This window comes from Brassica napus, chromosome C9 (assembly GCF_020379485.1).
Source record: "Brassica napus cultivar Da-Ae chromosome C9, Da-Ae, whole genome shotgun sequence".
Classification (NCBI taxonomy): Eukaryota; Viridiplantae; Streptophyta; class Magnoliopsida; order Brassicales; family Brassicaceae; genus Brassica; species Brassica napus.
In genome coordinates, this window is record NC_063452.1 from 6873322 (window position 1) to 6890329 (window position 17008).

At 35.1% G+C, this 17008-nt stretch overlaps 3 protein-coding genes across 4 annotated transcripts; 2 read left to right on the forward strand and 1 right to left on the reverse strand.

The window, feature by feature from the left end:
* The first annotated feature begins 5190 nt into the window (after positions 1 to 5190).
* On the forward strand, positions 5191 to 11189 carry LOC111211623. 2 transcript variants are annotated; one of them, XM_022712853.2, is made up of 3 exons: positions 5191 to 6264; positions 6395 to 6538; positions 8526 to 11189. In XM_022712853.2, the coding sequence occupies exon 3, from the start codon at positions 9516 to 9518 to the stop codon at positions 10449 to 10451; it is 936 nt and encodes a 311-aa protein (XP_022568574.2). In that variant the 5' UTR covers positions 5191 to 6264; positions 6395 to 6538; positions 8526 to 9515; the 3' UTR covers positions 10452 to 11189. The 2 variants fall into 2 exon arrangements, with proteins under 2 accessions (XP_022568574.2, XP_048623842.1); XM_048767885.1 differs by having other exon boundaries at positions 5191 to 6538.
* LOC111211621 (glutathione S-transferase T2-like) lies at positions 7373 to 8181 on the forward strand. Its single transcript, XM_022712851.1, has 2 exons — positions 7373 to 7745; positions 7799 to 8181. The coding sequence occupies exons 1-2, from the start codon at positions 7373 to 7375 to the stop codon at positions 8179 to 8181; spliced, it is 756 nt and encodes a 251-aa protein (XP_022568572.1).
* Positions 11190 to 11679: 490 nt separating the features above from the next.
* LOC111211617 (precursor of CEP6-like) lies at positions 11680 to 12254 on the reverse strand. The gene has a single exon (XM_022712847.2). It carries the CDS (start codon positions 12151 to 12153, stop codon positions 11854 to 11856), a length of 300 nt encoding a protein of 99 aa, XP_022568568.1. The 5' UTR covers positions 12154 to 12254; the 3' UTR covers positions 11680 to 11853.
* Positions 12255 to 17008: the final 4754 nt, after the last annotated feature.

Genomic DNA, 17008 nt, shown 5'->3' on the forward strand with positions numbered 1-17008 from the left:
TTAAATATTTTATTAAATAATTTTTTAATACATATATTAATTTATTCTAACTTTCTTAACTGTTTTTTAGGCCAAAGAGACGGGACATCTCCCGTCTCTTATGGAACTTTACGAGAGGACCCACAAGAACAAGGCGGGCGTATTTGTAGATGGCAAGTCCGAGCAAATCTACAACGACGTAGTTGCTCGGGTTGAAGACCGCCAGACTCAGCTGACCCAGCAGTCTACCGACGGATTACCCGTCACCTTATCCACACTTGAAGTGGATAAGATTTACGAGGAGGTAAATTTTCAAAAAAATTAATTTTTAATTATTCATTTAATTTAACTTTAAATTTTTACTTACAATATTTATTTTTTGTTTTTAAGGTTGTCCCTAAAAAAAAGGGACGGACGTTGGGTATTGGTTCCGTCAACGATGTTCCGAGAGCGACATCGTCTTATGGTCAGCGACGGGATGATGAAGTCACGGAGCTGCGTAGAGAGTCCGCTCAGCTGCGTAACGAGTTGACCGCGACAAAATCTCGTATGGGTGGAGTCGAGGGCTTCTTGGACGTTATTGCGGCCACAAATCCGGAATGGGAGTCCATGTTGAGGAACATGCGACAACAACATCCCATTCAAGGCGAGTCATCCGACGTACATAACGAGGCGGATGTTACGAGGAGGAGTGATGAATTCTACCGGGCGATGAACGACCCTTAGTTTTTTTTTTTGGTTGTTGTATTATATAAATTCAAAACTTATTTATATATAAAATATTTTCATATTGATTTATTTTTATTTTGAATTTTAATTTATTATTAAATTAAATAATTTTAATTATTTTTTAATTATATTTTTAAATTCTGTAAAATAATAAAAACGAAGTAAATTCGTAGCCAATGTACGACCTCTTTACGTGGAAACCTTACGAGGAAATGACGAGAAACATTTAACGAGTATTTTACGAGGAACCATTTACGAGGAAATAACGAGGAAAGGTTTACGACCATTTTACGAGGAAATCATTTCGTGGTTGTTACGTGTATTTTGCGAGGAAACTCTTTCAAGGTATTTACGTGTAGATTACGAGGAACTATTTTCGAGGTATTTACGAGGAATTATAGCGACGTCCTTACGTGGAATATTGACGTGGTCTTTACGACGAATCGCCCTACTTCGTCTTTACGACGAAATATATTCCTCGCTAAGTTACGACGAATTAGCGAGGAAATATGTGTTACGACAGACGTGTAACGAGCAAACGCGTTTCCTCGCTAATTCGTCGTAAAACCTCTTTTACGACGAAATAACGAGGAAAACCGCCTTCGTTAAGATTATGTTTTCTTGTAGTGTTGGTACTGGTCTCGTTTGCAAGTAAACTTGAATGTATTTGCACTTATTTATCTGGTTCCCTCGGTTCGTGGGGATTCTCTGTAGTCTTGAAAGGTAAGAAAGTTGCATGGGATAATTATGCTCTTAAGTCTTACCTATCCCTTTCTCAAGCTTCTATTACGTATATGACGACTGTGGTTCTTGCATTAAGAGGATCCAAGACCGTCCGCAACAATTATTAGCTTTGTGATCAAGAAAAACTTTTAGTATGCGTTTTGTTCTGCTCTTCAGTTTGGTTTTGCAAGTTCATTTACCAACAACAATACCAGTCGAGCAGCCATCATTTCATATGTATGGCGCATTTCATATTTCACTGGTTCTTTTTCTTTTCACTAGAAGATATCATTATTTATGGAGCAAATGGAAGGAGGACAAAAAAAAGTTAAAATTAGTTTTTATGTATCTATTTGGGGATGAACAAAATAGTTAAGCATATATATATAATAACACAGTTATAAGCATATATATAAACAATAAAAATAAAATAAAACACACAATAAATTGATCCACCATGTACATTTAAGCCCACTTAATTAGGTTGGTGATAATTTTCTATGATTTTCATGGTAATGAATCTTAGTTTTTGTGGGAAAGAAAACTTCATATTATTCCTATTCTATTTTGCCAAAAAAAATAATTTTCTACCATTACGTTTTAGTTTTTATTAAAAAATTTTCATTAGCCCCATTGGTCTGCTAACAAGTTCTGAGGACCGTTAACCAGACTCATCTTCACCAAAACCTAGCTTCTACCTTCTCTCACTTTGCAATCTTATAAACAGTATCTGTAAGACCTAAATTAAAAGGCTAAGTACATAAAGACCATTTGGTGCTTATTATATCATTTAACAAAAAAATCTATAATAACCTAGCTTCAAGCCACCCTTCAAACTTCTCAAGAGCTACACCTTTTATAATTCTCAAATATACTACGGTACAATGAAAGAAAAAAATCTTTATAATAGTATAAGAACAGACTGTCTTTTGCCTCTATTCCATATGCCCTAAGGCCACTATAGCTTGTGAGTTGTGACCTCTATTCATTAGTCAAGTATTAAACCAAATTTGGAAAATAAGTTAGTTGGCTCTTAGCTTTCAAATCAGCCTCAACCGTCAATTTAAAGATCTAGAGACCAGCATAATCTTTGGTCAGCCCCACCATCATGATTAAGAACAGAATATATATTATTCTCGGACTTTAGCTTATTTTAATACTTGTCCAAAACATTCTTTGATTTTTTTCCGAAGTGACACACGGCTATAACACTGATAGAAACCATTAAAATGTAGTTGTCGAGTTGCCTAGATAAATCCACAATAATTTTTGGTCTAAAAATCCACAATAAATCCTATCAAATTCAACATTTTTGAGCTAACAGATTCTTTTAGAACAAGCTGACGTTCTTCTTGCATAGTAAAAATAATATATGCCTTTTTGTTTCTTTAATAGTAAAAGTAAATTCTACAAAGTCCACTCATTTGTTAAAATGTATAAATTTTATTCTTACAATTAACAGGAGACTTTTTACATTCTCGCTTCTCTTGAAACCTAATTTTATTTATATCAGAGACCTAACACAAAGCAGAAATATCAGGGTGTAACTGCTTGTTTATTTTATTAAGAGTATGATTAACGGGAGGTTCTTAGGGTGAGGTTCTTAGCGGAATATAAGAAACCGTCTCTTAACTTTTAACTAAAAAAATCAAGAATCGGTTCTTAAATATCTTAGTTTTTTTAGTTAAAAGTTTTTTGAGTTAAGAGACGGTTTAACACCACACACCCTAAGAACACCCCACTAATCATGCTCTAAGACAACTCCTAATTAATGGATCCACCATATAGTTTCCGCTTTAAGCTTACCTCGGACGTCTTTGTCAAATATGATTTACATGCTTCATTTAATATATATTTTTAATAAATGTAAAGTCCATGGTTGGTGAAAAGATACCGATGTTCGAATGTCGAAAAAGAAACTTCGTTTAACATCTGAGCTATATTGGTAAAAATACGACCCATACGGATGTGTCGATATGGATGTGTGGGCGACTGATTCAGTTCGTATCAGTTATGAAATATCTGTTTTCCGGTGTAACTGCGGAATTGTCGGACCATTAATTATGTGTAATAAAAACCACGGAGCAAAAAAGTTAAAGAACCTTCCGACTTAATCATGCACTCTATTGTTTACGAACAACATATATAAGGTCGGTGTTACTTGTGCATGGAAACGGAAGGCAAAATAATCAAAATTTGTGTGCACAGTCAATCATAATGTGGCAATATATGTCACTGTAGGAAGAAAACTATATTAGACAAACGAAGAAGGAGAGAATAAAGTAGCATAATTAACACAAAGCGGTTCGATATTAAAGTACAAGCGTGATGGATCACACATCACGGAAACACAACGACGAATACATATAAACCCCAGAGAATACACGATGCACTCACAACGACATCTTACTGTCACAATTAAATGCCTAAAAAAGCCCTTGCATCTTATTTTGTCACACCAACATATAGCTAGTGACCGATTCCTGGACTGTTCCCGGGTTTGGTAGGCCGGAACGCATCCAAGGAATGATCTTCTGTCTCTAACTTGCTTGAAATATTCAAACCGCGATCACCAGTTTTCTTCGGGATACTAGAGATCCCCAAATATTTCAGAGGTCGAGCGTCAACGATCTGAGATTCTTGGATGAGAATCAGCACTACTAGTAGTAAAACCATGGTAGTCAAACTGCATTTAGCCATAGCAATAATAATTAGAAATAGTTATAATTTCTAGATTACACGAAATGAATAAAAAGGTTAGGAAATATATATGTATAAAGACTGTTCGGTAAGATTTGAATGTATGTATGAATGACTTCAACTCTGAGATGGCTATTTATGGAGAAGACAAATGACTAGTTGGACCATGCATGTGTACCTCCAACAAACAAAGACAATAAATTATTCATTTAAAATAATTAATATAAAGACACATGGAAAATAATTAGGAGTTTATTTATAAATTCCAATCTTCTGGGAAGATTCCTTCAGTGGAGCTCATATGCGAATTTGCAAGAATGGCATTGCTATAGAACATTAACGTATGAATATGCATGCCCAAAACAAAATATAGGAATTATAAAATGTTAAATGTATATATTTCACAGAGTACCAGTGGTCTAGTGGTAGAATAGTCCCCTGCTACAGACCCGGGTTTGATTCTCGGCTGGTGCATTTTTTTTGCTTCTAAGTTTTTTCGAACATGTAAATTTTATACTGTTGAATGCAAAAAAGCAAGTTTTGGTTGTGCGACTGTGGGCATATAGCCTTTAAAGTTTTTGTCTAAGACTGAATAAAATTATATGCTGACAAGTGAAAAGTGGTTGTTCTAGTCTCTTTGCCCTTTCTTACCAAATATATATATATATATTTGAAGGGCTTATGTATTTTCTTCACCAATCACCATTGAACAAACAATTGCCTTGAATATTTTTGTAGTTTTTAATAAACAAAAAAAGATGTTGAAAAAGTGTATTGTTCACCATTCCCATTACAACAAAGAAGAATCATTAGAGCATCCACAACGGGGATAGTTAAGGGATCCTTAGCGCGTTAACCTAGGGTGATTTGATTAAAAAATTATAATCTCGGCTGCAATTGGCAAGGATCGGTCCGTAATGAAGGGGTTTAAGGATTGAGTCCTTAGTGACGTGGCGCGGTATGATTGGATCGGTCGAAATATGTAAACCGCATTGGAAAAAAAAAAACTCATTCGCTCGAAGACGCGAAAAAAAAGAGCTGTCGTCGACCCTTGAGGCGATTTGATCTCATCGTATAATCAAGGTAAATCGAAGCCTTAATCTTGTTGATTTATGGATTTAGACTAGATTGCATATTGTTTTCTTCGCGTTAAGGTTTCGGGTAAGGGTTTTCACTCGAATTGGGAAAGTTTTCTTTCTACTTAGGGTTTGAAAACGATCTTGGTTTCATGCGATTTGGGATTATCTTCTTCTCTTATTTTGAAAGAGTCAATCTATTAGGGTTTCAAAACGATTTGTGTTTGAATTGATTTGGGAAAGTCTTCGTTTGTAGTTAGTGTTTGAAAACGATTTTTGTTTGTAGTTCAAAGAGGGTTGTGTTGTGTTGTGTTGTTAAGATTTCGACTCTGTGATTCATTACGATTGGAGTGTTGTGTTCTTCAGATTGTTTACCCAGAAGTACTATCTTCTTCTCATAGATTAGTATTACTACTGTGTGCTCTGTGAATTCTTTAATGTTGTGAATTCTTTACGGTTTCAGATTCTTTTCAGATTGTTTATAAGTCAGATTCTTTAATGTTGTGAATGTATAGGAGAACAAGTTCGATTGTATAGGAGAACAAGTTGATTACTTTTGATGTCTAATTTCTATCTTGTAAATCTCTTTCAGGTGAAGGAAACATGGGACAAGATTATACCTAAGGACTCCTAATTAGATATACCATTGGACAAACATTTTTTATTAGAATTCTTAACTATTCAAAAAAAAAAAAATTACTAAAATAATGCTAAGGACTCCAATGGTGGTAAGAGCAACATTATCAAGACATTTGAACACTTCTTATGGGCGATCCTTACCCAATATTGGCCCAAAATTAAATATAAAGTCCAGTTAAATGAAGGAGACGATTTTTAGGTAAGAAGTTTTTTGACTTCGTTCTTCTGTCACGTGTCATTCTATGATACGTTTTGTGAAGCGATAGAGGGTCTCGTCGTTTTGCTCTGGATCTATTCTCTCAGTCTCCCTCTTCTCTCTCTCTCTCTCTCTCGATCCGTAGACGGCGATTCGCTGGAAGTGAAGAATCATCGGTCCACATCGATCAATCGTTTAATCTCGGCATCGAATCTGCACCAGGTTCGTATTACTCTCTCTCTCCGTCTCCCTCTTCTCTGTCTCTCTCTCTCTCGTATCGATTTTGTGGATATAATTTTGGGATTATCGATTATGTGTTTCTAATATTTTGCATGCTTTGGGTTTGATCAAGGTCCGCGGAGTTTGGGTTTAGGGTTTCATCGTCTCTTCCTTCTCTCGCTGTCGACGGGTACTTCCGCCGCCGTCGTCTATTCTCGTCCATCTCGCCTCTCTTCTTTCTCCGGTTGGAAACCATCTCTGCCGCCGTCACCAACAGGTTTGTCTTCTTTCTCCGTCCTCCGTTAGCTATATAGAGGAATCATTTAAACAAATAGATTGGTGATTCGCCTTTTGGTTGTATATGATTGTATAGTGATCTGTTGGTTCGTGTTTCTGATGGACTTTCGTTTACCGATGAATATGATTGTATAGTGATCTGTGTTTTTGATTGTAAAGCAGAGGTTTTTTAGTGAATTTTTCGTACACTTGATTGATTAGGGAACTTTAGTTAAAAAAATATGCTTGATTGATTAGTGAACTGAATTTTGAGTTCTATACTTGATTGATTAGTGAACTGAATTTTGATTGTATAGTTGATGGAGAGCCACGTTATATGTTGTGATCTATACTGAATTTTGATTCTATACTTGTTGTTTTAGATACATTGGATTCATCATTGACATGTGTTGTTTTAGTTGGTGTGTAAATTGAAGTAAGTAGGTTTTGACATTTAATGAAAACATTGTACTGACTTTTTTACTTAGTTTGGTTTCGAAGGAGTGTTACTTGGCAAAGTTTTGTAGTTAGTTTGCTTGGTTTTGTAGTTAGTTTCGAAGGAGTAATAAATATTGATTAGTTATGTGTAACGAGTATAAGTAACTAATGTGTATCATATTTACTTACTTGTTTGCTTTGATTCTTTATTTTCCGAGTAATAAATATTGATTAGACCCTGGTAGTTGATTGTTAGAGAAACATTTAAGCTCTCTGATGGTTGTTCTCTCAAATTTCTTTAAATAGCTGCAACAAGTTTAATTCTTGTTGTGGTTATCCCTTACTCTCTTCTTTCTCTCACGTATCTTTCTTTTCTATTTCTGTCTTTCTAATCGAAATGGATTCAAGGAATCCATTGAATCCCTATAGTGAGTCCCCTAGTTATAGCTATCTTCTCCATAGCCAAAACTTTCAGTATGGAAGTTATCCTTCTACTCAGTATCCATCCGAGATACCTCCTTATAGTTCACAACAACCTGACGGTCCACCTGAACGTGAAGACCCAGCAGTTGCCTCTAAGGAGAGAAGGCAATGGACTCCAGCTGATGACGAGGTCGTCATAAGTGCTTGGCTCAACACATCTAAGGATGCAGTGGTTGGGAATGAACAAAAATCAGGGACGTTCTGGAAACGTGTTGCTGAGTACTATAAATCTACTCACATGCTAAAGAGAGTGGTGAACCAAGAGAGTGGCTCCATATTAAGCAGAGGTGGCAGAAGATTAATGACCTCACCAACAAATTTTGCGGTGCTTACTCGGCAGCGGAGAGACAGATAACTTCTGGTCAGAGCGAGACTGACGTCCTCAAGATGGCTTATGATATCTACTACGCTGATCACAAGAGAAAATTCAATCTTGAGTATGCGTGGTGCGTGTTGAGGTTTGAGCAGAAATGGCTCAGTCTTAACACTCCTAAACCCACTAAACCCACTGGGAGTTCAAAGCGAAAAGCTGGAGAGGAATGTTCAGTGACCTCAAGCACCGCTGTTGGTGATGAAGAGGTCCGGCCCGAAGGTGTCAAAGCGGCTAAAGCAAGAAGGAAGGTGGGTCAAGGAAAGTCTCTTGCTGATGTTACTATTGTGATGGAGATGAAAGAGAGACTGTCAAAGCTTGCCATTTTAGACACATTGTTAGCCAAGACATGACCACTAAGCGAGGCTGAAGAGATTGTCAAGAACAAGCTGCTCGCTCAGTATTTCTGACTATCTGTTGCTGAGATATCTGTTTGTATTTCCTGAACTAGTTACTATGTTTGTATTTCATGAAATGTGTTGCTGAATTCGCTGTTTCATAATTGGTACATTAATGTATTTCTGTTTGGTAGCATTTTCCTTAATGTATGTGTTTGTGACTTCCCATGTGTAGTAAATGTATTTACCTAAATATTTTTCTGCTTGGTAGTTCTTAAAAAAATGTATTTTCGACATTTGATATACTTGTCTATCATCTTAAGGCTACTATTGACTTACTTTCAATTTTTTTTTTGCAGGTTTAATTCGTAAAAATGGGCCGATATAGTTACAGCCAGCCTTCAGATTCATCACACTATAGTGGGGATCAAGCTGATAGTGGGTACAGCGAGACAGAAGAGCTTATTGGTCGTGACCAAGCTGAGTTGGAGTTGAAGTATCCTGAGCCGTCTCAGTACCCTACGCAGTATCCTCCACAACCTGAGGTGGAGTTTGGATTCCCCCAGGTTTGCTATTGTGGTGATGCACCAATTCTAGCTACATCAAAAAACGATCCGGGGAGGAGGGTATACACCTGCAAGAATGTGGATGATGGCGATTGCCATGTCTGGAAGTTTTGGGACGTCGCGGTGATGGAGGAGATGAGGGTGAGGGATAAACACATTATGCAGTTGGAGGAAAAGGTAGATAACCTTACCTTAATGAGTAACTTTGAGTCTGAGGAAAAGGTGGTTAGGCTAGAGAACTTAGTTTCTGACTTGGCAAAGAAGTCGTTTACTTTAAAAATTGAGTTTGAAGTTTGTGTTGGTGTCATGCTCTTTGTATTAGTGGTACTTGGTCTGGTGATCGGAGGGAAGTGATGTTGGTGTATTGTTATGTACTAATGTGTTGTATTGTTATGAACTTTATGAATTACAAATGTGTTGTATTGTAATGAATTAAATGTGTTAATTGTTTATGCCTCCACTCCATGTATATTGTTCGATTCAATCACTTGTATAATTAACTTATTGATATCGAATTTGTAAGCCAACTGTGCAACAACTACTTCACTCGTTCACATAAAAATAATTAAAATGTGACTTTGAAACAACAACTACTTGTCTCGTGAACCACTTTAAACAACATAATAATTCAAAGGTACAACATAATAATTCAAAGGTGTAAGAGTCACATGAGTTGTTTTTTACTTCCACAACAAAACAATATACATTCACAAGTTGTATCACGAGAACACAATATACATTCACAAGTTGTATCACGAGAAGAGCTTATTTGCCCCTATAAATATGAAAGATCATTGGCAATTTAAAGACATCCCTCCCCTTTCATCAACTCTTCATTTTAAATGTAAAAAAACTCTAATGGCATCTTCTTCTCATTATCACTACCATAACGATGACGATGATGAAGATTATGTTAATTATTACGTTGAAGATTATGTTAATGATTACGTTCAAAACTTTGATGAAGAACCAAAAGAGCGGAAGCAACGTATTTATATGGAGAGGCACCGAGAAGACGGCCACCAGATGCTCTGGAATGATTACTTTTGCGAGACTCCAACTTATAATGTTCAATTATTCCGACGACGGTTTCGAATGAACAAATCATTGTTCCTGCGTATTGTGAATCGTCTCACAACCAACATACCGTATTTTCAACAAGGCAAAGATTGTACCGGACGGTCTAGTCTAACACCCCTACAAAAATGTACTGCAGCAATTCGACAGTTGGCATATGGCGGTGCAGCTGATTCACTTGATGAGTATGTCCGGCTTGCTGAAACGACAGCTCGGAAATGTTTGCACAATTTTACCGCCGGAATAATCAGCTTGTTTGGTGATGAATACCTCCGCCGTCCCACACATGAGGACCTGCAAAGACTTCTCTATATAGGAGAACAACGTGGATTTCCGGGGATGGTTGGCAGCATCGACTGTATGCATTGGGAGTGGAAGAATTGCCCCACTGCTTGGAAAGGAATGTATTCACGAGGAACCGAAAAACCAACAATTGTTTTGGAGGCGGTAGCTTCAAGTGACCTCTGGATATGGCACGCATTTTTTGGAGCTCCAGGTACTATGAACGATCTTAATATTCTCGATCGATCACCCGTTTTTGATGACATTATTAACGGAATAGCGCCACAAGTGAACTTCTGTGTTAATGGTAATACATACCATTTGGCATATTATCTCACTGATGGTATTTATCCGAAATGAGCGACTTTTATTCAATCTATCCGACTTTCACAAAGTGAGAAACATTCGTTATTTGCTAAAACCCAAGAAGCTGTTCGAAAAGATGTGGAGCGTGCCTTCGGAGTTCTGCAAGCTAGATTTGCCGTAGTGAAAAATCCATCTAAGTTATGGGATAAAGAAAAAATAGCAAATATTATGAAAGCATGCATCATACTCCATAATATGATTGTCGAGGATGAATGTTCAACATTCACTCAGTATAACGAGAGAGAATTTCAAGAAAGCGAAGAAGAGGATACATTCACCGTTACTCCGAATTCAAATCTCGGCACTGCAATGGATCGTCGATCGAGCGTTCGTAACAGACAAGCCCATGAACAATTAAAATTCGATTTGATTGAAAATATTTGGGCTAAATTTGGACATCTTCCAAATAACCAATGATTTTTAAGTTTCTGTGAATTGAATAAAATGTGTGTTAGCTATTATTTTTAATTTTTTTTTAAATGGAATGTAGTAAAATGTTTGTAATTTTAATTTAATGAAATAAAAAGTTTTTTTTTAATGTATTGAATATAAATGGATATATCTTAATTACTATTTATAAATAAAAATAATATTTTTAACCTAAGAACCTTCGAAAAGTTCTATTGATAATGTAGTATTTTAGTTAAGTATCTTACAAAACTTCTTAGACTAAAAATAGTCATTAAATATTCTAAGATGTTTGCTAAGAGTTGCCATTGATAATATTGCTCTAACACCATTGGAGATGCTCTTAGTTATCTTATTACATCATTTTCTATATCTATGTTGTACCATTTCAACTTCAACTAAACAGAGCATGAAAAGGGAAAATAATATTTTTTAGCAAAAAAAAAAAAAAAAAGGGAAAATAATATTTCTTCTTATTGATTTTTAATGCACTATATTAACTATTTAGTTGTACTAGCTAATAGAATTCAATTAAGTCATTTTCCTTGTCCCTAATTAGGAAATCTTTAAACCTTCTTTTTGCATCACCAACCACTTTTAATCATTTTTAAAGAAAATCCCAAAGTGTAGTATAAGATATCTTCTTAAAAATATTTAAATCTAAAAGATCTCAAAAGCTTTCTTCATGTGCTCTCAAATTCTACTTTTTCACATGGTGGCAAGTAGTAAGCAACTCACTACAAAGTGTCTGCTATATATTAACATGCAAACTTATGCAAGAAAATAAAGTTTAAAATGAATTAAACACAAATCGTACGTAGTTTAACCTTATTAATAAACTAGGGTAACTCTTGATCAACCAAACTTACAAATGACATATCATAACTACATACATACAATAAATTAAACTTACTTAATGCAGTAATATAAAATACATATTAATTTAGTAAAATCAACGAAGAAGTTTGCTTAACTATTAGAACATTTTCTACGCCTTAGGCCCATTGTTGACAACATATCCAGAGCCGAGACTATGTCCTGGTGTCATAGGCTTGAAGTCATCTTTAAACGCGTCGACTATTTCATTATTCTCCTTCAATTTATGACCAATACCCGGACTATTACCCGGATAAGTAGGCCCAAAATCATCAGTGCTACCGGCTGTGAAATGATGATCACGATCTGCACTGTCGGTTTCTCGCAACTGCCTTGCCTCAGTGTATGGTATTTTATAACATACCATCGAAATGAAGAGAATGGTAAGAACGATATAAATTGAGATTTTCATGTTAACCTTTTTCTGTGCGGGGTATTGGTTTCTATAGGGTTATGAGAGTCGAGAGAAGAGAGTTGAGACCACAAGACTTTGGGTTATGTTTTTAAGTTACTTTGAAAGAGAGATCGTTTTATAAGCGTAAGTGAGTGGAAGTTGAACAATGAGCACAGTGGTTTAATTTGGACCGTTCGTGTATCAATTTCCAAAATAATAGGAGAACTATAAAACAAAGGGATAATTTAGTAGTAAACATATGCTATAATCGACACTCTATGGACGGCATATAGCCAAGCTGAAAGAAGAATTTCAAATGGTCCATTGGTATATTTTAAGGTTGATATATAATATCAGAAACGTCTGTTCCGATCATAAAGAAACATAAGTCAACTTTACATTCATAATTTTAATGTTTAACTGTTTTATTTATTAGAAAAAATCAAAGATATATTTATACGACACAATCTAAGCGTGTAATTTTCAATATCTGTATCTCTCATAGTGCTCCATTGCTGAATATACCAAATCATACTTGTTAGTTTTTCCGGTGGGAATAAATAAAGCTGGTGACGAATATGGTTAATGCTATTTAAGATTTTGACCATGGAGTAATACATTTTAAGAAGTTGAAACTGAGAGAGAGAAAATAGCAAATTTGTAATTGTAAGCATAAACGTGATTAGTTTTAAATTAAATATACTCTTTGTGTATTAAAAAATGATGTTATATATACTTTTTGTTGTACTTTACATTAATACTATAAGTTTCCAAAGGCTAATTAAGTTCCACAAAATCCGCCCTTCCCTAATCCTAGAAAGACACTGATGTTAGAAGGACCCTCTCCATCTGGTCATCTCCGTGTATAGATAAAATATACAATAATACAAAAGCTTTATATATACTTTATCTTTTAAAATGAAACGTACAAATTTTGAAATAAATCTTGTTGATATTTTTATAAATAAATACTGAATAAACGAAAGTATATATGTTCACGGTTGTTGGAAATTGGAATGTATCTCTTTCTTAAATTTTCCCTGAGTAATTCACTTTTTTAAGAGACTTGACTAGTTTTATATCTTTATTTCTCCAGTAAAATAAATGTTGGCTATATATATACTGCGAAATTGCAAGTCTTGGGATTCCTTTACTATATGATCATATTCTTGACTCCTAAAGAGTATTATAACAGTTGGACCCCCACCCCCCCCCCCCCCCCCCCACCCCCCCACTCACAAATACAAGATCTTCTCCAGTCTCCACTACCAAGAAGTATTCTTCGTACGGCAAAAAGTAAATGTAATCGTTATATATACCTATATGTTTTCTTAGCTTTAAGTTGCCTTCTAGAACCGTTATGTGATATAATTATTCTGTGACTGAAGCAAACACTCCAAGATTTGAATAAATACAACAGACATTTGCTACTTTCTCTAGACGAATCTAATTGATTTTCAGTATGCACAAGTGTATATTTTCTTATGAATGGTGACCAGGGAACGACGAAGAATAATGCATTCCCTAACGTTCCTAAAAAAAATTACCATTCACAAAGAATAATAATTTCCTCTCATTCCATTTCATTCCTTTTTTTTGTAGAGAATTAAAGAACAAAATTATTCCTTGTCAAATTTGATAAGGAACAACCATTCCTTTTCATTCCTGGTATTTTATTCCCGTATATTCCTTTTTTATTCGTTCCTCTTGTTTCCCGGATGGTCACCAGTCGGACAGTTTGTGTTTGTACGTAATGTTCTTATTTGGGGAGAAAAGGTTTGTGAACCTGTGATGTTAGATAGTCACATCTTGATGCTGTTGTTTTCTTACAAAGCTCTTGAACCGGTTGTTTCTGTCTAGAGGAAGACGCGTAAACAAAGTAAGATAAAAATTGGTGGATTGAAATATTAAAGGCAAACAAAATCCCGACGCAGGGAATAAGCCGTCGAGTTTCTTAAAAAATCATTCTCTTCTAAACAGATGTTTTTAGACTTCTGTATATAGTTTTTAAATGTTTATCATATGAAACGTCTACTTCCAGTCTGGAAAATCAAACTCTAAAACAACATATAAGTCTTTGATAAAAAAAAAGAACAATATATAAGTCAATTCTTTTGTAAAAAAATGATCTAATCAAACAAAATGGACTATTATTCGTTCCAAGGTAAGTTTTTTTTTTTACAAATAAAAAGTTTTTTGGAAGGTTAAAACCAATTGGTAGGAGTGGCTCAAGTCTTTTATATATTAACAATGCTCTTTTTCTAAGTAATTTCGGAGGAACTAAACCCTTCTTTGGGTCATCAGTTAGTGGGTTAATCAGGTCGCTGTCCGGGTCCGATTACTAGGTCAGGGTGTTGGGTCCGCTTTGATACCATGACAAGTTTCTTGGGCTTCTAACTTAAAATCAATTGACAGTAGAATGGTCCAAATCCCTATATATTACTTAAGTCATATTCATATTTACAACGTGGGATCTTCTTTCCAAGTGTGTGTCAAAGTTTTATCTAAATCTTGTGAAAAACATAATCGAATATCACTAAATTCTTTTTAGCAAATCAAATATATATATATGACTAAAATCTATATTATAATAGTTGAGTTTTTGGTCGCTCCTCAGTGCACCACGTCAGCGTTTTGTGGGTCTCACTTTTAAAAAGTGTGAAAAAATGTCAAGCCCATGGCTCGAACCCGGGTTATTGAGAAATAAACACAAACATTTATACCACTAAGCTAAATAATACTTTGTACATTGATGGCTGAACCTAATATATATTTATGAAGGTCGGAAGCCCTTGCTTCTTCGGCTTTCTCTGAAGGTCGGGCCTATAAGTATATTATGGGTTTCATTTTTAAATGGGATTCATCACTTTATATAAAAAAAAAGGGCTCAAGTTTGTAACAATTATAGTTTTCCCGTATTGTAAAATGTTGTCGTTTACCATGAGTTTGGGTTCTTTTCATCATTGTTTCAAATAAGTCAGAGTTGCGTCGTGTGTCTGTTCGTAATCTATTTTTTCACCGGTGAACTCTTCATGCCCCCATCTTAAATCGCTTGATCATAAATGTTCTTGATTAGTAGCCCCTCTGTAAACCCTATATATATGATTCTCATCTTTGATGAACTCAATCTGCATCTCCACAAAACTCATTGATTCCTCTTAGCTTTAACCATCATCTAGAAAATGTTTATCTCTGCCTCTCCAGCTCCTCAAACCGGCGTCCCGGCGTCCGCCACTCAACCTTTGAGACTCTCTGTCTTGGTCGTAGTAGTCAGAGCATAGCCTCTGGCTTCCTCCGCTTTTGGGATTCCTTGAACTTCAAGAAAGACAGAGAGTTTGTGGGAATCACGGTTCTCTTCCTTGATGAAAATGTAAGTTAATCTTCGATCTATCACGCTTATTTAACATAATTGTTTTAATTGATTTTATGATTCTTTGTTGAATAATATTATTTGCAAATTCCATGATTCATGGGTTTACTCCCGTCGGACGTGCTAATCATTACATGCCATCTTTGAAAGCAGATTTCATAGTGAAAGTCGATCGATTTGAGGTTGCTAGGTGCTCAAGCATGTACAAGATAACTGATCATCCATTCCTCATTCGTTTCATCTCACTAACCATTATTGATGAAGTTATCACGGGTGCTCCCGAGATCAATCTCCAGTCAAGATTAGACTGTTTGACAATCTCCAAGTGATTGCGAACACAAACCTAGAACTCCCAGGTATATTATCATATTGTATATGAGTTTATATTATGCTTCGATATCATAACTGATATTTAAACTCGCAGATGTGGTTGGGCAAATTTGTTCTGTGCAGGGCTCTGACCTCACCAAAAAAACAACTCGAGTCATTATTCATCTCCTCGTTGATCCCTAAGAAACAATCAACACATAATTCATTTTATATTATTGTCTATATTGTGTTAACATCAATAATCAAAAATATTTTCTACCCAAGATTTGTGGTCGTCTATTTATTTCTCTTACTTATCAATCTAATTTTACACAAATCTTTATTTTACGGCTTAAAAGAAACCACAATAACCCAAACAATCAAAACACCAAAAACTAGAATCCCAAGAAAGACGAATCACTAATGATCACCTCTCTTCTTGTCTAATCTTACAAATAAACTTCAAAACAAATATACCAAACCAATAAACTCAACTAAAACTCAAAGACACATACATTGAGCCAGCTAAACAAATACAAACTACACGGCCAGCTATTTAACAATTTACAAACTTACTTTCGCAGATGCTTACGAAGAATTTGAAGACGACAACCAAGATCAGTGAAATTACCTAAACAAAAAAGCAGAGTAAGTTACAAACTCTAAGAAATACAACTAACAATGATTTTTGTTTACATGTTACTCATCAAATAAAAGAGAAACAAACACAGCCACACCAGGAGATACAAGAGACAATCCCAACAGACACAAAGGCGGCAACAACATCTCCACCTGCTCACTCCTCTTGTCTTGTGAAAATAGCTTACATGTTCAATGTCAACAGGTCAATGTTATTGTTTTCTTATGAGAAATACATATATTCGTTTAAAACCCATTAAGGCTCAAATACTAATTGTCACTCATTTTATAGTTATTTCTATAAGTCTTCATGTATTTGTTTTAAAGGTCCGGTAAAAGCAACAAGTTTAAAAATAAAAAAAAATATAACCAACATAATAAGAATAAAAAAAAATTATTACTTAATACACACAACTTACACAACTAAACTGAAGAAAAAATATCCAGAAAAAAAGGTACTCTCAACAACCTTAATATAATTTATGTAATCTCAACAATACAAGTAACAAATTAAAATGACAAACAAACAGTAAGTCTCAGTGACAGAGCAAGCAA

Coding starts and splice junctions, on each gene's coding strand:
- LOC111211621 (XM_022712851.1), top strand. CDS start 7,373: ATGGATTCAAGGAATCCATTGAATCCCTATAGTGAGTCCCCTAGTTAT. Junction 7,746..7,798: donor TGGCTCCATATTAAGCAGAG/GTGGCAGAAGAT, acceptor CTTACTCGGCAG/CGGAGAGACAGATAACTTCT.
- LOC111211623 (XM_048767885.1), top strand. CDS start 9,516: ATGAAAGATCATTGGCAATTTAAAGACATCCCTCCCCTTTCATCAACT.
- LOC111211617 (XM_022712847.2), bottom strand. CDS start 12,153: ATGAAAATCTCAATTTATATCGTTCTTACCATTCTCTTCATTTCGATG.